General features: G+C 46.4%; 1 protein-coding gene across 10 annotated transcripts in view; it reads left to right on the top strand.

Moving 5' to 3' along the window:
* The window catches only part of NCAM1 (neural cell adhesion molecule 1), a 522,274-nt gene that overhangs the window by 238,940 nt on the left and 264,638 nt on the right, over nt 1–18,696 (top strand). For all 10 annotated transcript variants that reach the window (XM_029572163.1, XM_029572160.1, XM_029572161.1 and 7 more), the window contains exons 2-6: nt 5,292–5,366; nt 6,204–6,413; nt 7,210–7,353; nt 13,058–13,195; nt 13,623–13,740. In XM_029572163.1, coding sequence (XP_029428023.1) covers nt 5,292–5,366; nt 6,204–6,413; nt 7,210–7,353; nt 13,058–13,195; nt 13,623–13,740 — 685 coding nt within the window. The remainder of the gene's footprint in view (nt 1–5,291; nt 5,367–6,203; nt 6,414–7,209; nt 7,354–13,057; nt 13,196–13,622; nt 13,741–18,696) is intronic.

Below are 18,696 nucleotides of genomic sequence, written 5' to 3'. Positions count from 1 at the left end.
TCATGGAGTTAAATATGCTCAGTTATCTGTCTCTTTTTGTTTTTTTTTTTAATGAGAGGCAACAGAGGAATGTTTCTGAGATTTCCTTCCCTGGAGCCAATTAATTAGATGCTATAGGAAAATGGGGGTCCTGTCAGTGTTCTGCCATTAATTTTTGATATGTGAAGTTTAAGTTCTTTACTCTTCCTTTGATCTTGTGATGACCTTTCACCTATTTGTGGACTGGCAAGGCATAAGTGTTATATATGTTACTTGAGTATATTTCTCTTTGTATCAAGATTTTTTTTTTGCTTTCCTTCCTATGCTGTTCTAAACTAGTGTATTACTTGGATATTTTGTTTGAAAATTGATATAAAAAAATAATTGGCTTCTCTTAAATTTTTGAATTGAAAAGTAGTGTTTCTGGTAGCGGTAACAGCCTGAAAGTCAGCGAACTTCAAGCATTAGTTCACTATCTGCCATTCTTCCACATTAGTATGATACTCTGTATCCAACAGAAGTTTCTTCCAAAAATCATATCAGATTTTCATATTAATCAGTCCATTGTATGGCCTACTTTCTTCCCGAGACCACACACACATGAAGGGGAAAGGCCCTTCATACCATAGATCAAAAGAGCCTTGGCGTACTACAAGAGAGAGATTCACACACAACATCAAGTTTTGCAGCTTTTTGTATCTTACGATCTTAACAGACTGGGCATAGCAGTCACCAAACATACATTGTCTAACTGGATAGCGAACTACTACACAGCCGCAGGCCTACAAATTACTGATTCTGTCAAAACTCATTCAATTAGAGCTATGGCCTCTTCCATCGCTCATCTGTGAGCAGTACCTTTTGAAGACATCTGCAAAGCTCTTAGTCGTCAGTACACACACTTATGTCCCATTACTGTCTGGACAACTCTCAAGGAGTGACAGTAAATTTGGACTGGTGGTAGACTACTGTCTATGGTGGTAGACTACTGTCCATGGACCCCACCACCGCCCCCTGACCGCCCATTTTTCGAAGCCCCGGGACATACGTGCGTCCTGGGGCTTGCGCGCTCCGCCGAGCCTATGCAAAATAGGCTTGGCGCACGCAGGGGGTAGGTTTTCGGGGGTTACGCGTGTATCTTACGCACTTAACCCTTTGAAAATCTACCCCAAAGTGAGGAGGTTCATGAGGCAACACCCACACAGGAATTCTCAAACATGCTTAGTAGAGCTAAAAGCTCTACTAGTTAGGAGAGACGAGTGTGTTCGGTGCCGCCAGATGTCATCCATGTGTCATGCCCCCTAGTCCTGCTATCTATGGAAATAGCGTTTATGGTAAGCAGACTTTCTTTATCTGGCCCAAAACAATGACTGTTTGCCACTTTCTAGTCTTCCAAGGTTTTTATACTTCGAGGCATTTTATTTCAGACGGGAACAGAAGGCATCTCCAGCTTCCTAACCTCTTCCTTAATCATTTCCAGATGTTGACAGGTTTGGCAAGTGCAGAATGCTCAACGCGCTACATCAAGGTCATGCGTAAGCCTGAGCATGTTCCAAGTTTGTTTGGGCTACCTTTTAATTTTTTTGCTTCTTTCTCCAGGGGTTGAGCCCATTTGATCACTTTCACATGTTGCTAAATTGCTAGCACTCTTCCTTTCCTTTATGCCTTTCAGTTACAACTTTGATGAATTATTGTTATCTCATTCCCCCCACATTCCTGCAGCCCTGTTTAAAAAGTAGATTTTCTTTTGTTCTGTTCAGGAGAAAATATTTGGTGAATTAGGATCCTGAAGTGTATAGCCTTAATGATTTTGTTCAATTGATGCAGAATTTTGCCCACTAGACAGATGAAATTAGGCCAGAAAACCTGGTATAGCTTTAACTGGAAACCTGTAACCACACCAACCTGTTTTACAATTCTTTGGTTTCAAGGAAATTACTTTTAGCCCAAGGGAGGCCATAGTCAGATATGAATTCCCAATGGTCTGCTTTCTTATCATGTGAAAGACTTTCAGATACTTTCTTAACATGTGAAAGACTTTCAGATACTTGAAAGGTTTTAATGATCCAAAGGCAACGACAAACCTTTACCATAAGAAAAAAATCAGCAGAACCAGGGGTCACGATTTGAAGCTCCAGGGAGGAAGATTCAGAACCAATGTCAGGAAGTATTTCTTCACGGAGAGGGTGGTGGATGCCTGGAATGCCCTTCCGGAGGAAGTGGTGAAGACCAGAACTGTGAAGGACTTCAAAGGGGCGTGGGATAAACACTGTGGATCCATAAAGTCAAGAGGCCGCCAATGAAGAGTGGGTGACTTGCCAGAATGATGGCTACTGCCTGGAGACAATACCCTTATTCAATAAACATACACATGGTTACTGTGACTCCAACATCACTCTAAGCTTCAACAGCAAGAGGAAATGTGGAAAAAAGGATTTGCACTCACAAAGACGGGAGTAGCTGGCTTGTTACGGCGGTTACTACCCCAAACCAAATATCCAAATTACTACCTCCACCTTCCTCTATTCCTGATGCCTTTCAACTAGCTTGATCACTCCATTCTTATACTTCACTTCAATGCATATCCAGCATAGTTCTCTGCTTCAACAGCAGGGGAAAAGAAAAACTGTTACTTCACACATCCAGCAGAGCTCTCTGCTTAAACGGCAGGGGAGAAGAAAAAAGGATTCACACTCACAAAGCGGGGAGTAGCTGGCTTGTTACGGCGGTTACTACCCCAAACCAAATGTGCCTGATACTTCACTTTCAATGCATATCCAGCATAGCTCTCTGCTTCAACGGCAGGGGAGAAGAAAAAAACTGATACCTCACGCATATCCAGCATAGCTCCCTGCTTCAACGGCAGGGGAGAAGATAAACAACCAATAAGGGCTGTATAACATAATCTGGGTAAAAACAAATAAGCATGGGTGTAGCTTGCTTATTGCGGCGGTTACTACCCCTACTACCTCTAACTACTCAAGCTAGATATTTCACTTGGATGCAGCTCCATCACCGCTCTCTACATTAATGGTGGGGGTGGAAGGGAATTAGAACCAAGAGCTAAGAGAAACAGATAAGTATGAGAGAAGAAATGAGGGAAGCTTGCTGGGCAGACTGGATGGGCCATTTGGTCTTCTTCTGCCGTCATTTCTATGTTTCTATGTTATCTCATTCTTCCAGTGTATAGGGTGTATATAGCTATCTCTGGATGAGTCTCTGTATGTATATGTTTGCATTGCTTCTCTGTGTTGCACACACAGAGGGCTTGGTCCTTTCATTTCAAAATCATTGGCTACTGTCGTAGTGCTTCAGCATATTTTCATGACTCTGCCCTTAGAATAGGCCTTGCCTCACAGAAGCATTTTGGCAAGCCCGCACAAATGTGTCTCTCCAATGTCAGGAGAAGTAAAAGGGAAAGAAGTTGAAGACTAGATTTCCCTTCTGAGAACAATAGGCAAGGATTTGTAATTTTGGACTCATGAAGGATGTAGGTTAAGCATTATTTTAAAAAAATGCAAGGGGCACTGGAGGTGGGAGGAAGCAGGAGCTCAGAGGTTCAATAACCTACCCCTTATAAAACAGGGAATTCTGAATCAATGGGATAATGCATTTAATAAAAGAAAGGTCCATATTCAAAAGTTTTGTTTGGCTAACTGTGGGAGTTAGACAAATCATGCTGTTTCAGTTTTCTATCTTCCCCATCTCCTCTGGCTCACTTAATCTGGGAAAATGGTTTCCTGCACAAACTTTAGCTGGCTAAAACGAGATGGTGCTGGTGGTGTTCTTGGGCTTGGTTTAAATTCAGCTAGTCAGTGCTGATGCTTTGTGCTGGCTGGCCAGAATTACCTAGGTAACTCTGGTCAGCCAAAATAGTAGTCCTTGAGTTACCCAGACCCACTTTGTCAAGTTTAACTTTAACGCAGGTATTCAGTGGCACTTTTAACCAGATAAGTACTGCTGAATAAAGATACCAGGTAAATTTATCTATACAATAATATTGACCTCAAAGGAACTGGGCAAAGAAGAGGAGGACAGCTTGTGACTCCTGCCGGTCTTAGAATACTTAGATCCTCTACCTGTCATCAACCCCCTCACCTATTCATCTACTTAAAAAAAAAAAAAAAAAAAGTGTATGTGGGAAATGAAACAGATAATTTGTAGATCTGATAGGAGCAGGGGAGCTTTGTTCTGCATTTTACAACCCCATCTCTGGAATTGGCTTAATGAGAGATGCCAAATGTACACAGACACACTGAGGTCCAGGCTACGGAAGTGTCGTCATTGTGGACTGGAACAAAAGTGCTCAGGAAAAGGCAAATAAAATACTATGCTGTATCCTACTGTAAAATCATCAACAGATGCAATATTATATGCCCGCTGGGTGTCATTTACACTAATGGCTTTGTCAATGAATTTTATTTGCAGCATGCTACAGGCCGTTAAGTGCTGCTTATGCTGGATATAATATGATCCTTTTCTTACCAGTGTACTATGTTAATAAGCTGTCTACGATAAAGTAGATGTGTGTAATACGTGCACCTGTTCTTCTGTTGTTCTCCTGCTTGTTTCAGCAGATGACAGCTAACATGGGGGCTGGATAGGATTATGCCAAATCCAGAATTTGTTTCTGAAGTTTAATTAGCAAGCTCCACTCATGATGATCTTTATTTATTACTCCATAGGGCTTTTAATATGTGCCAATCAAATGAAACTGTGGATTGCAAGCTCCTAAATTTTCACAGGAACATTGCTGTGCATTTATTTTTATACCTTGCCTATGGCCCTACTCCATGTTCCTCTCTGTCAAAGAAAATGAGATTTAAACAACCTGTTTGGGTCCTGTTTGCTTCATAGGCAAAAGATGTGCCAAGTGTTTGTATAGCGTGCCTCTCATGTATAGGGCTGGAGTGTGGTGAATGGGCAGTGCCTTGCAAGGCACTAAGGCAGGGATTTGCAAGGTTCAGCTGCTTGTGGTTATTTGTGGATTTTGACAGTTGAATGCAAAAATGCCCCTGTTTTTAGCTTTGCAGCACCCACAGGTAGGAAATCATAGGCATTTTGCTGGAAATTTGATAATTTTACTGCAGTCTTTGATGCCTCCATCACCCACCATGCATGAGACTTCTTAGCATAGGAATCAGTCACATTCATCTAAACACACCCATTTGTAGAGAGTTCTGCAAACTCAGGCATTGCTGCAAGCGTGGGGGGGGGGGATGATTTCATCTTTCTGTGCAACTTGATCTAGGATGTATCCTTTGTTTTTTGATGTTTTTTTTAAAGTGGCTTTTTGTTTCTTTCTCTTGCAGCCTCTCTAATAGTGAACATTGTTCCAGACCAGGGTGAAATCAGTGCGGGAGAATCCAAATTCTTCTTATGTCAAGGTGAATGAAGTATAGTTCTTTTCTGACTTTCTTTACCAGCTGGAGAAATACTTGAGCATGCAAGTGATACCACTTGCAAACATTATCAGGTGATGTATGGTCAGGAGAGCCATCAGGCAGATAAGAGAGCAAGAAAAGGACATAGTAGAAGTTCTCTGTTTTCCTTGGGCGCTTAATGCACTTGTATGTTTGCATGAGATGACCACACATATTGGTTATAAGTTGATGGTGCCTTATTTTTTTTTTTTAATTGCTGCTTGATTGATTCCCCTTTCCTCTACTCACTGCTCTCTGCTGCTATAAAGGGAGGTGATTATAGCATGGAGGTGGGCAAACCTTTTGGCCAAAAGGCCATGTTGGGGGCTATGTCTAGTGAGAGCAGTGATGGTCCAGGGAGGGATATCCACCTGGATGTCTGAGAGAGTGTGATCAAGGAAGTGTCCCCCCTCAAAGTTTAATGATGTGATGAGGTCTTTTAGTAGGGGTTGCATTTTTCCCATCTCTTCTATAGTAGGTTACTTCCCATCCTTAGACACTGATGCATGTGATGACCAAGGCATACATCAGCACTTTTTATCTTAGTGTAATCTGAACATCGTGTGTGTGTGTGTGTGTGTGTGTATATCTATATCTATCTATATATAGAGAGAAAGAAAGAGAAAATAAAAATATTTAAATGGGCTTTAGCTTGACCTGGCAAGAGACCTGTTCACCCCCAAAGTTTGACTTTGGGTTCCAATTTCTGTGTGCATGGAAGCAGCAGAATATAAATGTTAAATTAAATAAACTAAATTATAGGCCTCTCAAACCTTTCTTCATTTCTGCTTAATTTCTCAGTGACTGGCGATGCCAAACACATCCGATGGTTTGCTCCCAGTGGAGAGCAGTTGCTGATGAACCAGCAGATCTCAGTGGTGCAGAATGATGCCGCCTCTTCCACTTTGACCATCTACAACTCCAAGATTGATGACGCAGGCACTTACAAATGCGTGGCCACCAGTGAGGCAGATGACACATCTGAAGCCACTGTCAACTTGAAGATTTTCCGTAAGGATGCATCCCCTGCTGTCCTAGTCCCCTTTAAAGAACCATTATCTGTTAAAAATAAAAGCCCAGGGACCTTCCTTTCCCTGCACATTATAGGTGCTCCCTATGTTTCACTCTTTTATAGCTGAGGACATTTAAGCACCGTCCTAAAGGATGTGCCCTGGAGGTAGAACAATAAGGATTGGGTCCACTGATCCCTGACTGAAGGTGGCTCAAACTCACCAAGTCACGCTTCAGCTGCAGCTCACCAGCTTTTGCTCATTTATATATTTTAAACAAGCGTTTATTTCATTTTACTTTTCTTGGTATTAAATCAGCATCAGTGACCAAAAATACAAATGAAATAAAGAGAGCACCTTTTGGATGTTAGGCAGAGAAGAGGTAAATTATTATTGGTATTTTTTAATATGAAATGTCGTATTCAGGTGACTTTCTGTTCTAAAAGTCACGTTGTAAAAATCAGTTGCTTAGATTGCATTGATGGGTAATTTTCAAAAGGATTTCCATGCAGAAACCCTTGGAAATCAATTTGGGATGCATGCATGTAAGTACATGTGAAACACGATTTTGCATGTAAGATTTCATACGTACTTTTACATGCATAGTATGTAGGCATTCAGGGGAACAGAGGTGGGGCAGGGAAAAGATTTACCTGCATACTTTCCAAGGGGATCCTGATCAGAGTATTTTTTTCTTTTGATCAGCTTAAACAGTGGTTGCATGTGCTTTTCAGAAAGTAAGTCCAATTAGTTCTGCATGCAATTTCTTGTTTATATATTTATATGTTTTGTTTTAGAGAAGTTGACCTTTAAGAAAGCTCCCACCCCTCAGGAGTTCAGAGAAGGAGATGACGCTGTGATAGTGTGTGATGTGGTGAGCACCCACCCCGCCTCCATCATGTGGCAGCACAACGGGAAAGACATTGTCCTGAAGACAGATGGTAAGAGAAGAGGGGGCCCCTTTCAGCAGTCCTCCCCACCCCTGTCACAATAACCAAGCTGTGAATGGCAGAGCGGTTCGTAGTCCTTCCACAACTACCTCCCCAGCTGTCGGGCCCATTCAGTAAAGTCCACGGAAGAGCCGGCACTCCGAGGCGAGAGCTGACTCTCCCGACAAGCGCCCAGCCACCTCTCCTGGGCGTGTGATTCTTTATTTAAATTAGAGCCCACGCTAATAAGGAGGTGCTAGGGATACTAGCGCATCCCTAGCGCCTTCTTATTGGTGGAAGCGGCGGCTGTCAACGGGTCTGACAGCCGACACTTAATTTTACCGGCATTGGTTGTCGAACCTGCTGACAGCCACGGGTTTGGGAAAAAAAGACGTCATGCCCGCCCGTCCCTGTGCTTTCATTGGCTTGAGCGCCCAAATTGAGGGGCGCTCATGCCAATGAAAGCACAGGGACGGGCGGGCGTGACGTCTTTTTTTTTTTTTTCCCTTGGCTGCACCCGCGCTCTTCTTTTAATTTCTTGGCCACTGGTGACGTGAGCGCTGGAGGCAGCCCGCTGTCATCGAGAGCCAGGAGAACCGGGACCGGGGGGGGACGCCGCTTTCGCTGCCGACTGCCGTCACGCCCACCCGTCCCTGTGCTTTCATTGGCATGAGGCCCGTCAATTTGGGCGTCATGCCAATGAAAGCACAGGAAGACCGGGACCTGCGCGGGGGGGCTGCGCCGCTGCAAGCTGCTTTCGCCGCTGGCTGCCCCCTCCGGAGCACGGCAGAGAAGGTTGAAGGGGCTGAAAGCAACAAAAAGTAAGTTGATAACATGTCGAGTTGCTTCGGGAGGAGGGGATTTTATGTTTTTAGGTTTCTTTATGGGGGAAAATTTGCTGTCTACCCTTACCCCTGCCTCTAATGCAGGGGTAAGGGTAGGCGGTAAATGAGCAGGTTAAACGCGCGGCAAAACGGCAGGGTAAAATAGCGATAGTCGGGGCGCGCGTTACTGTATGGGAGGGGATAGCTAATTCGATGGTTTACATCTAATATACATGCCGCGGGTGGAAGGGGTTACCCGGTGATTTAAAGAGGCGGTAAGGATGGATTAAAGGGGATAGTGTATCGCGAGTTGGACTAACGCGGCCGAAAAGTGAGTAGAAAGCCGGTTAGGAGCAGGGTAACCGCGGCCGCACTTTACTGTATTGAGCTGTAAGTTATTAGGGATATTCAGCAGGATAAAAGTCCTGCTGGATAACCTCATAATGTTATCTGGCTATACATAGCGATGTAACTTTGCAGTCTAAGTGGCTATGTTTGAATATCGCCTGTTAGGTTTCAAAGTTATTTGACTTTGTGTACCTGGGTATCTTTAACATTAACTGGCTATATTGAAAGAATATAGCAGTTAAGTGTTGATGAACCCATAACAAAAAACAATCTAATGGTCCTGCTGGCCAAACTGCCCCCCCCCCCCCACCCAAAGTGAACTTTTTTCCTGGGTCCTCTATTCACTACCTCAATCCTAATTCTCCTAGCATCCCTTAAAACCCTCTGGGCTGTGGTAATCATGATACACTCATACATCTTCCAGCAACTTCCTGCATTGCTTTTATTGCAACTCTGGTTGGTAGTTTACACTTCCAGCATTGCTGTCAAAGCAATGCTAGAAGCCGCCAGAAGTGATACGAGTGTATCATGATCCTGGAGGGATTTGGGAGCTGCCATGTGATGTGGGGGAAGAGGAGGAGATATGAGGAGGGAGCCCAGGAAGGGTTATTTTAAGAAACCACAGGGAGTAGTGGTGGTTATTGGCTCAATGGGCCTCAAATATTTTATGTATTTTTGGGAGGAGGTGTGATTAGGCTGGTAAACCTGACATTAGTATTATTGGGGTTGGTGTGGGGGGTTTACCTTCAGAAGGTGTACTCTCTCTGTACTCACTGTTGTGTTGCCTCGTCTCAGCTCAGTGTTTGGACAGTGTTATGTATCAGGAGCTGCCGTCCTCCTAGAGACCTGGGTGTAGTCTGGTTATCCCTATCTGGATCCCAGCTCTTATTCCCCAGTCTCTGAAGAGGAAGAATCTGTGCGGCCGACGGTGCCTCAGGGCCCTTAGTGCCGTGGCCAGAGTTCCTCAATCCCGTTCCTGGACCATTGGGGATCTTGATGTCGTCGATGCCCTCTGGGCTGTCGATACCCACTGTGCCTTGATGCCAAAACTAAGGGGCTTGGGCAGGGACCCACCATGCTGGTCCTCCGAGGGACCTTAGTCAGGAGGCACCCCCTTATGATCCCTGGGAATATGACACATTTGAGTCTTCCTCATACGACCTTCTTTCCGAGCCATCTCCGCCAGATGAAAGGCATTGATCTCTCTCGGAGGAGCTTTCCTTTGCGGGCTTCGTCTGGCTATGGCTGAGGCCATCCCATTCTAGCTCCTCACTGATGAGGACACTCTTCACAAAATGCTGGAGGTCCTCCAGTTTGTTGATGCCCCAAAGGAGATAGTGGCTGTTCCAGCCATGAGATCTTCAAGGAACTTCTTAAGATCTGGGAGCACCCTGTGTCCATTCCTCCTGTCAGTTAGAAGGCGGATGTCATTTACCTGGTGCAACAAGCATTGGGCTTTGAGAGGCGCCACCTTCTGCACCAGTCTGTGGTGGTGGAGTCTGCCCTCAAGAAGGCCAAGCACTCTTGCACCCACGTCTCTGCCCTGCCAGGACGGGAGCACATGACCTTAGATGCCCTAGGTAGGAAGATCTTTCAGGGCACTATGCTCATCGCCCGTATTGTGTCCCACCAACTGTATATGACCCAGTACCACCAGAACCTGTGGAAACAGGTCCATTAATTGTCGCTGCTCCTGCCCCGGCAGCTTTCATGTTGCTAGTGCAGCAAGGCCTGGAGGTGGGCAAACACGAGGTGCAATCCATCTATGAAGTTTTTGAAACAGCGGCAAAGGTGGCTGCAACAGGCACTGGTGCCCACGGAATGGCCTGGCTTCATGCCTCAGACCTTCGACCAGAGGTCCAGGAGAAGCTGGCGGATTTACCCTGCACAGGGGAGAATCTCTTTGGACATAAAGTTAGGGAATCGGTGGTCCAGTTAAAAGACCACCATGAGACCCTACAACACCTCTCAGCGGGTACCTCAGATCTGCCGTCCTCAATCAGGAAATCCTCATGACAGAGCTCCAGGAAGTCCTTTTACCACCAGAGAAAGTACTACCCTTCTGCCTCTCGGGCACGCATGTCACGTGGCAGCTCTCGGGGTCACTCACATCAATAGCAGATCCCCAGGCCTCAACCTGTCCCCCAGAAAAGCCCCACTATGGGGTTTTGACTACAGGCGAGGGAGCATGTGCCAGATTGCTGTACCCTTGGCCCCCTGGTTGGGGGCTGGCTACATCTATTTGCAGACCTCTGGCCCAGCATTATGTAAGACCAGTGGGTTCTTGCCATCGTTCGCTGAGGGTACGACTGAACGTCAGGGATATCCCTGTGGACTCTCCCGATTTTGCTCCCTCGGCAGGAGGGGCAAAGGATCGATAGCAAATGCATTCTTGATCCACTAGGGGACAGGCTTGCTGTACACTTACCAGCCCCTTCCCCTCATCTCCAAGACGCTCCAGAAGTTGCAACAGGAACAAGGCTCCATGATCCTGATCATTCCCTCCTGGCCCTGTCAGGTGTGGTATCCAACCTTTCGGGAGCTTAGCGGGTCATCCCCCAATCCTTCTGCGAGTGGCACTGGACCTCATCACCTAGGACCCCAGGGCACGCTCCACCCCATCTTGCAGACCCTCACAGCTTGGATGTTGACCAGGTGATGGTAGAGGCACTCGGCCTCTCGAAGAAAGTATCCCGTGTTCTGGAGTCCATGAAACCTTGTACCAGAAAATCCTACAATCTGAAGTGGAAACGATTCTCCTCCTGGTGCAAGGGTCGCAGCTTAGATCCCTTCACTTGCTCCCCCTCTGCACTTTTGGACTACCTGTTATCTCTCTCTGACTCCAGTCTGCAGACCACGGCAGTGAGGGTGCACCTCAGTGCCATAGGGGCATACCATCGGGGTGCGGATGGTTCTGCAATTTCCTGCCATTCACTCGTGGGCCAGTTCATGAAGGGTCTACTTCAATTGAAGCGTCCCACTCGTCCCCCAGCAGTTTCCTGGGATCTTAACATGGTTCTCTCACAACTCATGAAACCCCCGTTTGAACCATTGCTGTCTTGTGACCTGAAGTACCTTTCCTAGAAGGTGCTTTTCTTGGTGGTGGTCACATCGGCTCGCAGGGTAGGTGAGCTGCAGGCGCTGGTATCATACCCGCCTTACACGAAGTTCTGTCATGACAAGGTAGTCCGGCGTACACTCCCCAAGTTACAACCCAAAGTGGTTTCAGAATTCCATCTCAACCAGTTCATCATACTGCCATCCCTTTCCCAAGGCCTCACGTTCATCGCAGTGCACTTGCTCTCCACACCTTGGACTGTAAGAGGGCACTCGCCTTTTACCTGGAATGGACGGTGCCCCATCGCACCTCCACTCCATTTTTTGTTTCTTTTGACAAGAACAGATTAGGCATCACTGTCTTCAAACAGACACTGTCCCATTGGCTAGCCGAATGCATTACCTTCTGCTATACGCAGGCGGGTCTGCAACTTGATGGCCATGTCAAGGCTCACTCTGTCTGGCCATGTCGGTCTCAGTGGCGCGCTTGCGGCCGGTTCCCATCCACGAAATCTGCAGAGAGCCAACCTGGAGTTTCCTCCAATCTTTTGCCTCTCATTGCTGCCTAGACAAGGACTGTTGGCAGGACTCTAGTTTTGGGCAATCCATCCTCGGGCATCTCTTCCAGCCATAAAAACCCAACCTTCATGTTCCCCTTCTTGGGGGCCGGCCTGCTCCTCTAGTTGCTGCAGCTACAGTTGTTTTGCACGTTGGCACCTGTTCTTTGCTGCTCATGTTCGGAGAGGCCTGAAACTACTTTATCACCCTGTTGTGAGGAATCCCATCCTGCTTGTCCTTGGAGAAAGCAGAGTTGCTTACGTGTAATAGGTGTTCTCCAAGAACAGTAGGATGTTAGTCCTCCCAGAACTTACCCGCCTCCCCACAGAGTGGACCTTGCATGGAGGCGTGGTTAGCGGCATGCTCAGTGTGCCAGTCAAAAGTTTTCCATGCCAGGCTCCATCCGATGATGTCACCCAGTTGTGAGGACTAACATCCTGCTGTCCTTGGAGAACACCTGTTACAGGTAAGCAACTCTGCTTTCTCTGATTACAGTTTGTTTGAAGTTGGTCTTTTTGTTAATTATTCTGACCTTTGTCCTGGTTTCTTCTCTGGGCTGTTCCCATTAGTTCTTGTCATCTGCTGAGGCCTCAACTGTCTGTCTAATCATATCAGCAACAGTTGGGTGTGTCTAAGTTGCTACTGTCATGTTTTCCCTGATTAGCCTCATATAATATATCTGATCTCCTGACTTGTTTCTCGTTACAAGCAAGCTAAGAAAAATGGAGAATTTATTCTCTGAACTTATAGGCCTTATGTCAAGCAATTACACCTGCAATATTAGTGATTATCTTTGCTCCACTAATTTCTATCACATGCAAAATTCTTCACATAAACTAAATAACACCTTAAATACTTTTTCCACACACCTCTTGTTTACCTTTTTTTTAATCAGCATGCGATCTCCTATCCTTTTATTTTCCTCATAGTCCGATTTGTCGTCCTGGCCAACAACTATCTGCAGATCAAGGGGATCAAGAAAACAGACCAGGGCACTTACAGGTGTGAGGGCCGCATCTTGGCACGGGGAGAGGTTGATTTCAAGGACATTCAGGTGATTGTAAATGGTAAGTATAGTGCACGGGCAGTAAAAGCAAAGCAGCATCCCTGCTTCCACTGTATTGCCTGAATCTTTGTGTAGCTATCTTCACAAGACTGGATTAGAGGGAGGGCATAAACTGGAGGAGTAGTGTTTTCAGTTCTGAGACCCTTTTGGTGTCTGTGTGGTCCCCATTACTGATTGTCTTTATCGTCGGCTTTCATACAATCATTTGAGTGCCTGTATGTTTAAATTAATTTTATCTGAAACCTTGACCTGCTCTCTGAAATTATGGAGTATTCATAAAGTAAAATATGGACTTTTCATGTACTTTTACTAGTGCACTGTGCATCAATTCTGAGCATGAGGAAAAAAATCATATTGTCCATGTTTTTTAGGCACTTCTTTCATTCCTGAAGCTTTAATCCATTTTCCTCCCAATTCTCTCGTTTCAGTTCCTCCAACTATCCGGGCCAAACAGAGCACAGTGAACACCACGGCTGGCCTTGGAGAGTCTGTAGTGCTATCATGTGTTGCCATTGGCTTCCCCGTGCCAGAGATCAGCTGGACAAAGTGAGTCAGACAGTGTACATTTAGTGCTTATAGCACTAAACGCACACAGTCCTTAAATAATGAGAATGGACTTTCCCTTTTATCACTACTCTTCACCCTTCACCCTTGGTGCACAGAAGGGGCAGCATTCTAAATCTTTTTGGGGCTGTTGCCTGTTTCTGTTAACCAAAGCAGGTTGTCTGTCCCACATTTTTGTTTAGAACTGGGAGTTATGATTTAAGAACCATAGAAAAAATGTGCCTGGCTTTTATGGAGGTATTGGGCCCATATGGTTAAGAGATTTGGTTAAGTCTTATGCTGTGGGCAGATAGGAGCTGAGAAACTTTGAGCTCAGTGATATTATGCTGGGTTAAATGCATCCCAAAACCATAACTGATAGAGAAACTGGACAGACGTGACAGGAATGGGCCATTCTTGTATGCCTTGTATCATGTATGCTTCCGCTGAGCAAACACTGCTTGTTCTTGTCTGAGATAAGACTCTGAGCTCTAGACCTTTGGTCTGACCCAGTTTGGCAGTACTTATTTTTTGAGGTGTATTCTCCCCCTCTTCCGAGACGGTGTGTGATCTGCAGTTGTTAAGTATCAGAAGAGTTCTGCAGAAGCAGGGACCAAGCAGCAGTTATTTGTGACCATATCTAACATTCTGCTGCATCATGGGACATGAAAGCACAGGTGATAACTTCCATAAGCTTCCCTGCACCCATAGTTGCTCTTCTCCCCCATCTGCATAATGATGCATTTTGCTGTTCACATTGTCTGTGTTCAGATCACTGTTGGAGAATTTGTAATGAAAGGAGCCCACAAGAACCAGACCTTCTTCTTAGTATCACAGGGCCAGAGGAAGCGGTTTTTGTATGGGATCATAAGAACATAAGAACATGCCATACTGGGTCAGACCAAGGGTCCATCAAGCCCAGCATCCCGTTTCCAACAGTGGCCAATCCAGGCCATGAACCTGGCAAGTACCCAAAAGCTAAGTCTATTCCATGTTACCGTTGCTAGTAATAGCAGTGGCTATTTTCTAAGTCAACTTAATTAATAGCGGGTAATGGACTTCTCCTCCATGAACTTATCCAATCCTTTTTTAAACACAGCTACACTTACTGAACTAACCACATCCTCTGGCAACAAATTCCAGAGTTTAATTGTGCGTTGAGTGAAAAAGAACTTTCTCTGATTAGTTTTAAATGTGCCACATGCTAACTTCATGGAGTGCCCCCTAGTCTTTCTATTATCCGAAAGAGTAAATGACCGATTCACATCTACCCGTTCTAGACCTCTCATGATTTTAAACACCTCTATCATATCCTCCCTTAGCCGTCTCTTCTCCAAGCTGAAAAGTCCTAACCTCTTTAGTCTTTTCTCATAGGGGAGCTGTTCCATTTCCCCTTATCATTTTGGTAGCCCTTCTCTGTATCTTCTCCATCGCAATTATATCTTATTTGAGATTCGGCGACCAGAATTGTACACAGTATTCAAGTTGCGGTCTCACCATGGAGCGATACAGAGGCATTATGACATTTTCCGTTTTATTCACCATTCCCTTTCTAATAATTCCCAACATTCTGTTTGCTTTTTTGACTGCCACAGCACACTGAACCGACGATTTCAATGTGTTATCCACTATGAGCCTAGATCTCTTTCTTGGATAGTAGTACTTAATATGGAACCTAACATTGTGTAACTGTAGCATGGGTTATTTTTCCCTATATCTATAATGTAGTGTCTATATTGCTTCAGTTTTATATTTCCCAGTTGTTCTCTAAGTTGATCCCAGTTGTTTTATAATAGATTGTACCTTATTATAGATTACCCGTTCATTTTTTCAACATGTTCCTTGTAAATCGCCTCCCCGGCGATAGTTAACTCAGTTAAATGTGAACCGGAGTGATATGTATTGTATACAGGAACTTCCGGTATATAAAAGCTAAAAATAAATAAATAAATAAATATGCATCACCTTGCACTTATCCACATTAAATTTCATCTGCCATTTTGATGCCCAATTTTCCAGTTTCACAAGTTCTTCCTGTGTCATTCAAACTCATCCTCTTTATCTCCTGCCTTCCTGTTCGTACTCTGGATCAGTCCAGACGAGTGGGTTTATGCATCCCTACCAGCAGATGGAGGCAGAGAACAAAACTTTGAGGCACTGTTACCTAACCGAGAGTGCCACCTGCAGTCCCTCAGTATTTCTCTGTCTCTAGCAGATGGTAGGAAAAGAAGAGGATTCAGCTCCCGAGGTGTTAGGTTCTTTGGTGGGCTATCCCTCGGGTAGAGCAAGGCAAGTAGGGAGTTGGCAATCCCTGTCAGGACTTGGCTGTTTTTTGGCAGGAGAGTAGATAGCTAGGGAGCCTTGGTTCCCTCTCTCCCTCTGGACCCTTGGCTCCCTCAGTGTGCCTGATTCCTCAGCAGGTAGCCACCAGAAGCAGTAGGTCTTTCCTCCTTTTTTCTTTTTGGCCCTGTTTCTTTAAAGAAAAAGAAGGAGCAGTGAGGCCGGGAGGAGGCTGCAGCAGCCTTGGTGTGCAGGGCTGAGGAGCAGCTAAGTTTTTGTTTTTTTTCTGCTGGGAGGCAGGCAGGAGGGAGCGGGCCAAATTGCCTGCCTTTATCGAGGTTGGGTTAGTGCTGTATTTCAGCACTGGGACAGCGATCAGTGCGACCGCTGCTGCTATGTTTATTGCATCGGGGGGGAGGGAACCAGGACCTCGGCGGGACCCCTGGGGAGCGCTGAGAAAGTGCAGGCAGCTGGGTTGGCTCCTGAGACTCTTTGTGTGTGTGTGGGGGGGGGGGGGTGTCAGAGAAGCCGGCGGCCATTTTGGCAGCACATGCAGAAATGCAGCCTGCCATTTCTGAGCCTCAGGATTCCCCCTCCCAGGCTTTTTCCTCTGGGAAAGAAGCCTGCTTGTGGCAGGAGACAGGGTGGGGCTTGGGAGGGAGTCTATCAAGACTCTTCCTCCTCAGACCCAGAGGCTTTTTCCACAGGTTTTGTGCTTCTCCTTCATAAGGCTTATTTAGCCAGGAAGGAATTAGGGGCAAAGAGGCCTTTGCCTAGGAATTCCTGGACAGCCAAGAGGGCTAGAGTCCCTGTGGAGTCAGGTGGGATCCAGCGGATGCTGGGTCTCGGGCGAACTCCAGAGGAGGGTGCTTCGTCGGATAGCCTGTATGATCCTGAGCAGCTTCAAGGGGTCCAGTGGCACCGGACAAGGACATTGCTAGTGCCCTGGGAGATCGAGACAGACCCTGGACCAAGATCCATTGGAGGTCTTGGGGGATTCCAGGCAGGATCTGGATGCTCGGGACTCTGAGGCGATTCTGGTCGTGGAAGGAGATGACCTGCATGTGGTTTGGCTATTTCGGAGAGACGAACTGGATCCATTGGTTCCCCAGGTGCTGGAGGAGCTCGGCATTAAAGAGATCCACGAAGACTCGGACAAGCTAGGAGTGTATCCGTTCCTGGAGGGATTGTGGGGACCCCCTACCACTTTTCCGTTACCGAAGCAGGTGAAGAAGTTGGTGGATTGGGAGTGGGAATCTCCTGAGGTGGGCCTGAAGGTTGCAATATCTATGGGTAAATTATATCCCTTGCCGGAACAAACTTTGGAGTTATGGAGAATTTCCAAGGTGAATGCAGCCGTTTCAGTGGTTATTAAGAATACTACCATCCCGGTGATGGGAGCGGTGGCTCTCAAGGATCTCCAGGATAAGAAGCTGGAGATTCTGCTCAAGCGGCTTTTTGAAGTCTCAGCTTTGGCCCTTTGGGCAGAAGTCTGATGCAGAGAGCTTGCTTGTCCTGGGTGCAGAAGGTGCATGGCAAGCAATCAGGAATGGCATCTAAGGCAGTGCACGCTGCCTGTTTAGAGGCAGGAGTGGCCTATGTGGCCAATGCTTTGTACACCATGGTTCAGACTTCTGCCAGGAGCATAGTCTCAGCAGTAGCGGCGTGAAGGCTCATGTGGCTGTGAAATTGGTCGGCGGATGTGTGGTCTAAGGCCCAGCTGTCAAAACCTCCCTTTCAGGGAGAAGCTCCTTTTCGAGGAGGATTTGGAGAAGCTTGTGAAGCAGTTGGGAGAGTCGAAAGGCAATAAGTTGCCTAAAGACAGGAAGGGTCATAAAAAGTCCTTTTCACTGCGAGCCCATTTTCGAGAGGCTAGGAGATTTCGAGCAGGCAGAGCCCCTGTGCAAGCATCGCAGAAACAGAATTCGGGCAGATAACAGCCCTTTTGGAATCAGCACAGATCCCCAAGGGACGGTGGGTCCCAAGGGGGGGACCAGGAGTAAGGTTGGACAATAAAGATGTGAGGGTCCACTCCTCTCAGGAGGCTATCGGAGGGAGGCTCTCTTTTTTATGAGGAGTGGACCAGAATAACATCGGACTGGTGGGTCCTAGAGGTGATAAGAGACGGTTATGCCATAGAATTTTCTCGGCTGCTTTGTAATCTCCTAGAGCAAACAGGAGGTGGTGCGGGACACGCTCCAGTGCTTATAGCTGCTACGCACCATTGTTCCAGTGCCCCTCTCAGGAGAGGGGCTGGGCAGGTATTCAGTGTACTTTGGGGTGCCAAAGAAGGAAGGGACCTTTCGGTCCATTCTCGATCTGCAGACGTTGGATGCTGTCTTCCTGGTGCTGCGGTTTCGGATGGAGATACTGAGCACAGTGATAGTAGTGGTGCGTAAAGGGGAGTTTCTAGCGTCCCTGAATCTGTCAGAGGCCTACTTTCATATCCCTATTTGACTCGAACATCAGTGGTTTCTGAGGTTCATGGTTCTGGGAGAGCATTTCCAGTTTCGAACTCTTCCCTTTGGATTGGTGATGGCACCGTGCACATTCACAAAGGTGATGGTAGTAGTGGCAGTGGCTCTCAGGAAGGAGGGCGCCCTGGTACACCCAATCCTGGCCAATTGGCTGATTCGAGCAGTCGGAGGTAGAGGATGGTCATTCAGTCCAGCAGGTACT

The sequence above is a fragment of the Rhinatrema bivittatum genome, chromosome 12, assembly GCF_901001135.1.
Source record: "Rhinatrema bivittatum chromosome 12, aRhiBiv1.1, whole genome shotgun sequence".
NCBI lineage: Eukaryota > Metazoa > Chordata > Amphibia > Gymnophiona > Rhinatrematidae > Rhinatrema > Rhinatrema bivittatum.
The sequence above is the reverse complement of the archived record's forward strand: the minus strand, read 5'-3'. Positions and strand labels throughout refer to the sequence as shown.